The sequence below is a fragment of the Lithobates pipiens genome, unplaced genomic scaffold (assembly GCF_037356315.1).
Source record: "Lithobates pipiens isolate NorthernLeopardFrog02 unplaced genomic scaffold, aLitPip1_a1.2 Scaffold_8, whole genome shotgun sequence".
NCBI classification, from domain to species: Eukaryota; Metazoa; Chordata; class Amphibia; order Anura; family Ranidae; genus Lithobates; species Lithobates pipiens.
Genome location: NW_027507903.1, coordinates 104305901 through 104316708, shown reverse-complemented (window position 1 = coordinate 104316708; position 10808 = coordinate 104305901). Strand labels below are relative to the sequence as shown.

The following is a 10808-nucleotide window of genomic DNA, read 5'->3' as shown; positions in this document are numbered from 1 at the left end:
GCTGGTAAGATCCCACCACAAAGTGACCTCTGATTTCATATGGCAAAGTAGTTTGTTAAACTCCACTTTACAGGCTGTGCTGTCCAAAACCTGAGAGGAATCCCTTGTAAAGACTGTATTGACATGATCTCGGTGTGTCTGTGGGACCACATTGTCCTTGGTTGTCTCACTCAATTGAAGTTCAATATCATGAATTTTGTCACTGTGGTAATAACCGGTACCAAGCTGTGAATAGCAAATATTGTTTTCACAGGGGCCACTGGCAAACAAATAAGTCAGGCAGTACCCTCTACTCCCATTCTTCTGGAATCTTCTGCTAGTTTCCAGAAGTAGGGGGAGGAATCAGAGATGCTGCCTCTAAGTCATTCAGCCTCCCTGAGTCACTCTACCCTGACCCAGAAAAACACACAGGCTTAGCTGCCAGCCAAACTTGCACAGATTTAACTACACTCAAACAAAACCTGGCTCTAGCACTTTAACAACACTCGGGGGTGCTACACACACAAGCAGAAACGCATCCGGAATGCAAAATTTGTGGCATAAACCAGCCCTCAGGAGAATAATGACATAACTCTTCATTGATGGCAGTACTATGGAAGATCTCTTTGGCTGTTATTCACCATTTTGTAACAGACTGCAAAGACAAATTATTACTAAAGATGATTACGAGAATCGTATTTCTAGAAAAAAAAAAGAACCAAGAATCAGCAGATGGGAAACTGGGAAACCATTTTTTTTCCAGGGTATGTCTTCATCCCATTAAGCTGACCTCTTTCAAGTGTACATCTAAAAAGAAAAAAAAAACTATGGCTCCTCTTTAATACTTGTTTGAAACAATCCCAAACCCCAATTTAAATGACTAATCTAGGGGCCAGTAAACAGCATTGTGCATCCAGGAAAAGGTCATCTGAGGGCATGATGTTATAGAATTCATAAGAACTGTTTTTCAATGATTCCCAATCAAGTGAGCCCACCCTCATGGTAGTCAGGGGGCAGAAACCCCTATCTGAGTGGACAGGTTCTCCTAAGACTCTCATCTTGCACTGCTCTTCTCAATATGAATGCGTCAGAGCAGGGAAGATGAGCGCGGCTCGTGTTCGTGAACCAAAGCAAATTTTTGTAAACTCTTCTGTTTGCGAACCGAGTTGTTCATGAACAGAAGCGTTTGTGAACCGAGGTATCACTGTATCTCCAGCATTGATGTACAGATAGATGTTGAGAGCTCTGTAATCTAGTCAAAGATATTTTTAAATTGTTTCACTATACTGTAAAAAGTAGTTTTTGTTGCACACTGAAACATTTTCAAGCGATAGAAGCTGCTGGTTATGGACACCGAGGTAAAAAGCAAAGATAATGATGCCCTTCCTTTTCCCTCCCTCTAGTCCTTGTTGTAACCTTGACCCTCCTTTATGTAAACCCAACTCTTCCTTTGCCTATATTAGGATACTTTGGTGCTAAACCCTTTCTGTGCTAAAAGAGTCCTGGGATTTCCTGATTTCTTATAATAGGTCTTTCACTTATATTAATAGCATTATTTTCCATTAGTAGCATTGACCTTATCATTTTTTAGGTGTTATAAAAAAATAATAAACTTGTTCGGCAATCGGTGTGAAAGAGGGTTAAATTTGATTTTCTTTGCTATGTGCAGATATTTGTAGCATATAAACTGGTTTGTCTGGTGTCATTTTGCATTTTGCAAACAGAAAAATCAGTGCTACTATCCATACAACACGAAGATAGCAGAGCTCCCCGCTGGCTGAGTAAAGTAGGAAAGATGATTCCGCACTCTGGTTTTTGCTCTTAAAAAATCTTAATCTTATTGAAAAGCCACAGTGTAAACGCAGATAAAAGAAGAATTCGCTATACAGCAATATATTAACTGTGGCACAAATTATGTCATTTACCCGATCACCTGTATTTCATGCAGCCTCCAATATCTAGGTTGTACAACACGTCTTTTCATAGGGGAACATTATTGTGACACAGATAATCCAAATGCTAGAAATATTTTGAATGTAACATGTCACTTCAGAAAATGTCATCAGGGCGATCTTTCCCCATTTTGCTTCAGAGGATTAGAACGGTTGTCTTACTCATAATAGGGATAGAGAGAGAAGGTTACTGGGGAGAGAAACATGGTGGATTTTTAGATTAAAAACTAGATCTCCTCGAGGATTAAACCAGAGGTGAGATCTGGATTAGCATCTACATTAGGATGCCTCTCCCAGGTGATTTTCTCTCCTCTGGGGTCTTTTTCACATACCTAGATTGTTAGTCCCATATTTTCTTATTTAATGTTTGTTTTTTGAATTTTATGTGTTTTTTTTCTTATGCATATGTGTATATGTGTATGAATATATGCATGTGTGTGTATATATACATGTGCATATTATCACCACAAGGTGTGTGAAAATTTGTGGCATACCCAGTATGTATTGCATCTAATTCTCTTTGTTTTGATAATTGCCTGTGGTCAATCAAGACAATTAATGGCTGGAGAAAAATAGTTATTTTATCCAGTGGCTATCCACAAGCTGTGTGTGGTCATTGAGTCGCTCTCTATCTACCCTGGGGGGCGGCACTCCAAGTCTGATGCGGTGCATGCCGCGATGAATCCAACAGTAAATAGTAAGACTATATGTCTTGACTTTATGTCTGATTAATATGATGCCTGCTTATTTCCTGTTTTCCAGATCCATTCTGATCATTATTTATGAGGTGGAACTTTACCAGCTTTTATTCAGAGCTACTTTAGAGCAAAGATTTATTTCAAAGTTTTATGTCTGTAATGCGGTTAGGCTGAAATGCGTTAACTGATTTTATCCACGTTTACACTGTGGCTTTTCAATCAAATGAAGATTTTTTTTAACGGCAACAGCCGAAGTGCGGATAATCTTTCCTACATTACTTTACTCAGCCAGCAACTGTGGATTGAGCACATGGGAGCTCTGCTATGTGTTGTATGGATAGTAGCACTCATTTTTTCTGTTTGCAATATGCAGAATGACACCAGACAAACCAGTTTATATGCTACAAAGAAATATCTGCACATAGTAAAGAAAATCTAATTTAACCTTCTTTCCAAGCAAGTGTTTTTTTTATAACACCTAAAAAATGATAAGGTCAATGCTACTAATGTAAGATAAAACTATTAATATAAGTGAAAGATGTATTATAAGAAATCAGGAGATCCCAAGACTCTTTTAGCACAGAAAGGGTTTAGCACCAAAGGATCCAAATATAGGCAAAGGAAGGGTTGGGTTTACATAAAGGAGGGTCAAGGTTAGAGCAAGAACTAGAGGGAGGGAAAGGGCAGGGCATCATTATCTGTGCTATGAGCTGTGTGTCCATAACCAGAAGCTCTTGAAAATGTTTCAGTGTGAAACATAAAACTTTATAGAGAATCTGTCACATGTAGTGCAATAATACTTTTTAGAGTATAGTGAAACAATTGAAAAGTATTTTTGACTAGGTTACAGAGCTCTCAACATCTATCTGTACATAAATGCTGGAGATACGTAATTATTCAAGATAGCCACAAACCCCTTTGTGTTAGATATAACATTGTAGCATAAATCTAGACACTGGTAAACATGGCAGAAAATTATATTTTAATTAACCCAGCATATTCAAGAGGTTCGTCCCCATCCCCTGACTCGTGGTTCTTTTTGTTTCTAGAAATACGATTGCCGTATTCATCTTTAGTAATAATTTGCCTTTGTAGTCATACAAAATGGTGAATGACAGCCAAAGAGATCTTCCATAGTACTGCCATTAATGAAGAGTTATGTCATTATTTACACAAAGGGAGTCATTCCTCTGCTCTCCTCCTGCCTGGACTCAGAACCAATCTGAGTAAAGGTAACCAATCTAATTTAAAGTGCCATATTGTGCTTTATTTACCATTAAAGTGTGCCTCTGCTCTTGGGGACATTCTCAGGTTTGGAATCCTCTGAAGGCAGCTTGAATATAGGACTGAGAGCTATATTGCTCTTAAATCTCAGTTATTGCTAGTTGATTACTTGATTATATATTGTTACTGTCTGTTATCCTTCCATAGAAATATTGCAGTAAAGGCAATTTCTGTGTTTTATCATGACCAGTGCAACCTAGATATACTCCCCTTTAACTGTTACAGCCCCTTCATTCCCCTTTCCCACCTTTTTCTTTGAATAAGAGACCACACTGTTCTCATGGAGTATAATGGCCATAACAGCCTTTATTAATCAAAAAACGTATAAGACTCCAAATTAACTTTAATATAAAACAAGGTAATTACAACCATAAAGAAACAACATGTTTCAACCCCATTTTATTGGTCAGTGACGTATCTATCTCCTCTTTCACCGAATATATATATCACCAGTACACTGCGGGACCTTTACCAACCATCATAGGCCTCCAGCTGTACCGCTCGGAGACACCCCCTTTTTCCCCGCAGTGCAACCAAACCAGTATTCATCAACCATTTGATGAATACACCGGAGGGGCCATACTACAGATGAGCCCCCCCCCCACCCCTTTTGCCACATCTGTTACCGCTACCGCCAAACCGACAAACAAACACCGCCTCCTCGCTAGCTACTCTCTCCCGGCTGTCTCCCGCTCAGCTCCACCCCTTCTTAAATAAGGCCACTCCCCATAGCTCCTCCTACCCTCCCCGTGGGCGTAACTGGGCACCTTGTCATGCCCAGCCCTATGCTACCATTCCCCTGCCGTCTCATTTTTCGCTCCGGACTTCCCTTTACATGTGTGTTTCTCATTGGTTACTGCACTAACGCCAGGTGTGCCAGAGGGGGCTGAGGCTGTTATTGGGGTTGAGAGGCAGAGTAACGGACTGAACAAACTTAAGCAGCTCCTTCTGGGGTTTTGCTACAAGTGGCAGTGCATCCATTAGGGACCCACGAGCGCTGCCACCCCCTCTGTGTACTATGGATAGATTCATGCATTGCATTCAGGTGTCTGTCCCTCTATTTGAGTGCCAGGCACCTGAATTACAGCGGCGGGAGGTGTTTTTGAAGCACCTGATTACAGCCATATGCATTGCGCTCACAGTATACCCAGGTGTGTTAGCAGAGCAAATTAATATTTGCTTTGCTAACACAGAATCGCCTCTCAGCCAATCAGGTGGCCCAGATGTAATACCGGACACGCACAGAGGAAGCATGGAAGACACGGAGCCATCACTGTGCTACCCATCCCACAGCTTGCCGCCTGTCCCGCTGCCTGACCCACCATTACGATGAGGTAATTGCGAGGCAGACAGCGGGGGGGTACAGTTACTGCATATTATGGGCATGAAGGCTACAATTGATGGAGCACAGATGGCTGCATATGACAGGCACAGAAGCTGCATATGACAGGCACAGTGGCTGCATATGATGGGCACAGTGGCTTCATATGATGGGCACATTTGGCTGCATATGATAGGCACATTTGGCTGCTTTTGCTGGGCACAGAGTCTGAATATGATGGGCACAGTTGGCTGCAATTGATGTTTTTGTTTCAGTATTTTTCAGTTTGTTTGCACCCCCCAAAAAATTTTTTAGCACTAGCTGCCACTGATCATTACATTTAATTTGTTGCATGCTGCAAAAATATAATCTGCAGAGTTGTATTGAAAGAGTAGTGTTTCCTTTTGTTAAATGTATTATATTTACCATTGTTTGGCATTCTAATGATAATATAATTTAGTATTTTAGAAACCAGAGAGAGGTCTGAGGCATTTTACTCATGGCAATAAATTCATCAATGCAGATACACTTTTATCCTGTCTTGCTGTGGGGGCGCTCTTTACTAAGTCTCCCCTCAGTACTGTGCTAGTACCTTTAATATGACACAGGGGGTGAACGTTACCAAGGCAGTTATAAGGTGAAAGGTATGAAACTCGATCGTCTCACAGTTCATAGTACAGATTTTCCTCGTTCAGCAGCATGATTCTGAAGCACACACACCTTCTTGTACTTCATTGTTTATAATCCACTGATCAACATGCAGGTGCAGTCAACGCTACTCTTCAGAAGGATGTCTGCTCCAAAGTTGCTGTTACTTGCAGTCCCTGTGCTATGGATGCTAAAGCGAATATTCCTGCCTTACCTGTGGCAAGACCTTAAGTTCTTCTACAGAGCTGCTGGCTACGCAAAGAAAATTGAACAAGCACTCAAAAAATGCCCCTGGTTTAGCATGCTGGATATGTTTCATAAACAAGTTGCCACTAGACCTGATCAGCCATTCATTTTATACCAAGACCAATCATATACCTACAAGGAGATAGACCTTAAAAGCAATCAAGCAGCATGGGCTCTAAGGGAGCATGCAAAGCTGAAAACAGGAGATTGTGTTGCTCTCTTCCTTGGTAATGAACCTGCTTATATCTGGATTTGGCTAGCACTGGCCAAATTAGGTTGCCCCATGGCATGTTTAAACTACAATATACGGTCTAAGTCCTTCCTTCATTGCTTCAAGTACAGTGAAGCTAAAGTGATCATCGCTGCTCCAGGTAAGTGATTTGTATGCTTCTTTTAGGTTAACCACTTGGGTGTTGGAAGGTTTTGCCCCCTTCATGACCAGAACATTTTTTACTGTGCTGCTTAAACTGGCAAATGTTTAGTCATGAAAATGTAATTTACATAATTTTGTTTTTACAGAAATAGAGCTTTATTTTGGTGGTATTAGATTACCACTGCGTTTTTTATTATATAATTGAAAAATCGACCAAACATTTTGAAAAAAAAACAAACAATATTTTCTACTTTCTGTTATACAAAATATCCAATAAAATCTAATTTAGCCATATATTTAGGCAAAAATGTATTCTGCTTCATGTCTTTGGTAAAAAAAATTCTCAATAAGTGGATATTAACCCCTAGGCGCTAATGGTACGCAAATATGAGGCCTTTTGGCAGGCGGGCCTTGGTCCAGAGAGACCGCATATTTGCGTACCAATTTGCAAACACTGTTGTCCGTACTGTACTATACAGCAGGCAGCTAAAGGAAAGCTTCTTGCAATCGGGAGCTTTTCGATCATGTGACCACAGTGACAGCCAATCACGGTGTTCACATGATCATAAATCCCCCTGGCATCTGAAAGGGCTGGGAAGTGCAGACGTGAAGGGGTTAATTGGTGTGAAAGTTATAGCATCTATAAACTATGGTATAAATTCTGGAATTTATGCAGCTTTTACCTTCTGACTACCTATCATATTTCTTGAGGTGCTAAAATGCCAGGGCAGTACATAAATCTCCCAAATTACTCCTTTTTTGGAAAGTGGACACCCCAAGGTATTTGCTGAGAGGCATGTTGAATCCATGGAACATTTTATTTTTTGTCACAAGTTTAAAAAAAATGCTAAAAACATTTTTATTTTTTTTAACACAAAGCTTTCAGTTTATTGAGATATTTCTCACACATGCCATGGCGATATGTGGAATTACACCCCAAAACACATTCTACTACTTCTCCTGAGTATGAGGATACCACATATGTGAGACTTTTTGGGAGCCTAGCCGCATTTCCACCTTCCAGTGGGGGCTGGTGAAGGTTTAGGATGGGGGGTGCCAGACCCCACCCTTCCTTTTTGACCCGTCACACTTCTCATAAGCTCCACCCCTTATCAAATCCACCCACTCCGTCCCCTGTATTGCATAGTGGCAGGAGTATACAGCTCAGCATTACAGATAAGGGTATACAGCTGAGCCTCACAGATCAGGGTATATAGCTCAGCATTACAGATCAGGGTATATAGCGCAGCATTACAAGTCAGGGTATATAGCTCAGCATTACAGATCAGGGTATATATCAGCCTCATAGATCAGGGTATGCAGGTATACATCATATATCCTGTCTACAGCTAGCTACTGTATATACACCCACCTTCCTTCCTGTATATAGAGACCTTCCTCCATCATCACTGTCCTGTATACAGCTATATATACAGTAACAGGACAGATGATGTATATCTGCATGGAGAAAGGTCTCTATATATGGTAATGAAGAAAGTGGGTGTATATAGCTGTACATATGTACTCACAATTTGTGAGTGCTGCTTGATACCCCTTATTTAAACTGCTTCTATCTTACAAATCAATAACACAATAATGGCGGAACCCTCTAATGTATGGCTATCTCAATAAACTTCAAAATCACCACAATACTGGTCTCTGTGATGTAACATCACATATAACACACATCAAACTGAAATTAAGACACAAAAAATGACTGCAGACTTAACAGGGATGGTGCAAAACCCTCCTACAGATATTTGGCTGTGGACTGTATCAGTAAAGCAGTGGACACTGTCAGTAGGGCAGTGGACGGTCATTGCTTATCAGTGCAGCTTATCAGTGGCCATCACTGTGAATGCATCTGTGCTCACCAGTGAAGCCTATATGTGCCCACCAGTGGCCATAAGTGTGGTCTCATCTGTGCCCACCAGTGAGGTCTCATCTTTGTCCACCAGTGCCGTCTCATCTGTGCCCATCTCTGCGGTCTCATCTGTGCCCACCAGTGCCGTCTCATCTGTGCCCACCAGTGCAGCCTCTGTACCCACCAGTGCAGTCTACCTGTGCCCACCAGTGCCCATCACTGCGGTCTCATCTGTGCCCACCAGTGCAGCCCATCTGTGCCTACCAGTGCCATAGCATCTGTGCCCGCAAATGCCGTATCATATGTGCCCACCAGTGCTGTCATCTGTACCCACCAGTGCCATCACCTGTACCCACCAATGCCCATCACTGCAGTCTCATCAGTGCCCACCAGTGCTGTCTGATCTGTGCCCACCAGTGCAGCCTACCTGTGCCCACCAGTGCCCATCACTGTGGTCTCATCTGTGCCCACCAGTGCCATCTCATCATCTTTGCCCACCAGTGCCGTCTGATCTTTGCTCACCAATGCTGTTTTCATCTGTGCCCACCAGTGTAGCCTATCTTTGCCCACCAGTTCCATCTCATCTTTGCCCGCCAATGTCGTTGCATCTGTGTCCATCAGTGCGTCGTCATCTGTGTCCACCAGTGTCCATAAGTGTGGTCTTATCTGTGCCCATCAGTGCTGTCTCATCCATGCCCACCAGCGCAGTCATCTTTGCCCACCAGTGCGGTCTTATCTATGCCCATCACTGCGGACTCATCTGTGCCTACCAATGACGTCTCATCTGTGCCCACCAGTGCCATCTCATCTGTGCCCACCAGTGCCCATCAGTGCCATCTCATCTGTGGTCACTAGTTCGGTCTTATCTGTGCCCACTAGATCCATCTCATCTGTGCCCACCAGCTGTATACACTACACGGGATAGATGTAATCGCGATTTATGTATATCTGTATAGCCATGTATACATCCTCCTATCACTGAATTTTTGGGACACTATTCTAAAGGGGACACTAGTATAGTTCTGTTGATGATCAATATAATAATCCGTACACACACTATACTAGCAATAGCGGTGATCAGCGGCCTATAGTGTGAGTGCGATAGCATGTGGGCAATCTAGCGCTAATTGATCCTGGCTGGGAGGGACACTAACTGACCCTGATGTTATCTGATGTTGCAAGTGACACTAATGGCCCATACACATGATCTGAATATCATACGACAGATCATATGACTTTTTTTCGCTTAATAGTCGCAAGTAGAAATTGAATAGGTAACTAAAGTCACGAAAATTCTCGTACGACAGAAAATAAAAAAATCGAAAGTGATATCATGTATTGTATTTTTGGATGACAACTATACCGACTAAAAAAAAAATCGTATGATCTGGTGGCAGTGGAGCAGGCAATGTACCCCTTAACACTGTCCACTTTGTTGTGGCAAACTTCTACCTTGCCGACACCCCTAAAATCCCACCCACTGATTGGGACTATGTTGGCGGTGGTAGCAAAGTCGGGTAGCGTCACAATGACCCCCCACACCCCCTCACCTATATCACCGGTGATTGGAGCCCAGGAGTTCCCTTCTAGTCTATCCGGAAGGAGGTTTAGGGAATTCCTCTCGTCCAATAGATATAGACTTCAAGACTTTCTGCAAGGGGACCGTTGGTGCACCATAGAGGAGATCCAAGCAATGCTGTCGCCCCCTCTGGATAGATGGCGGGCAACACAGATTAGACACTTTTTTTCTGCCTCACATTTCGTGCCCTCAGCTAGCTATGCCACCTCTAACTTTGAGAGGTTATATCTAGATCCTGCCCCTCTCCGCCATACATTGTCCTTAATGTACAAGATGCTGATTGAGCCTCAAGAGAGCTACTTACCTCCCTTCCTAGTGAAATGGGAAAACGATTTCAGCCAAGTCTTTTCAAAGGACCAGAGAGAACGCATTTTGTTCTTTGCTCACCGCTCCTCAATTGCGAGCAGATTCCAGGAGGTGGGGATTAAGTTGCTGACCAGGTGGTATAGGGTACCTACTCTCCTACATAGGATCTATCCTTCAGTTCCCCCTACTTGCTGGCATTGCCAACAATTGCCAAACGGAACACTATTGCACATTTTCTGGACTTGCCCCCGGGTCCGCCCCTTCTGGGACGGTATCAGACGGGTAATTTTCAGACTGACAGACATTTCATTGGTAGATGACCCCACGCAGTGCTTGCTCCACCTCACCCCGATGTCGAGGCGGCGGTATAAAAAGTCCCTAATGATTCATCTCCTTAATGCCACTAAAATATGTATCTCGCAAAAATGGAAAACTGCAGAGCCCCTCAACCTGATGGAACAACTGACGGCTGCACTACATAGAAAGGAAGAAGAATTGAATAAAACCTGGCACTACTGGCACAAGTTTAGGCTCTCTCAAGACTATAACACCTTTGTG

The 10808-nt window shown here is 42.6% G+C and overlaps 1 protein-coding gene across 1 annotated transcript in view; it reads left to right on the top strand.

Moving 5' to 3' along the window:
- The first annotated feature begins 5868 nt into the window (after positions 1–5868).
- LOC143962851 (long-chain fatty acid transport protein 2-like) overlaps positions 5869–10808 on the top strand; it is a 91199-nt gene continuing 86259 nt past the window's right edge. Inside the window, exon 1 of the mRNA XM_077472321.1 lies at positions 5869–6499. Coding sequence (XP_077328447.1) covers positions 5992–6499 — 508 coding nt within the window. The 5' untranslated portion in view covers positions 5869–5991. The remainder of the gene's footprint in view (positions 6500–10808) is intronic.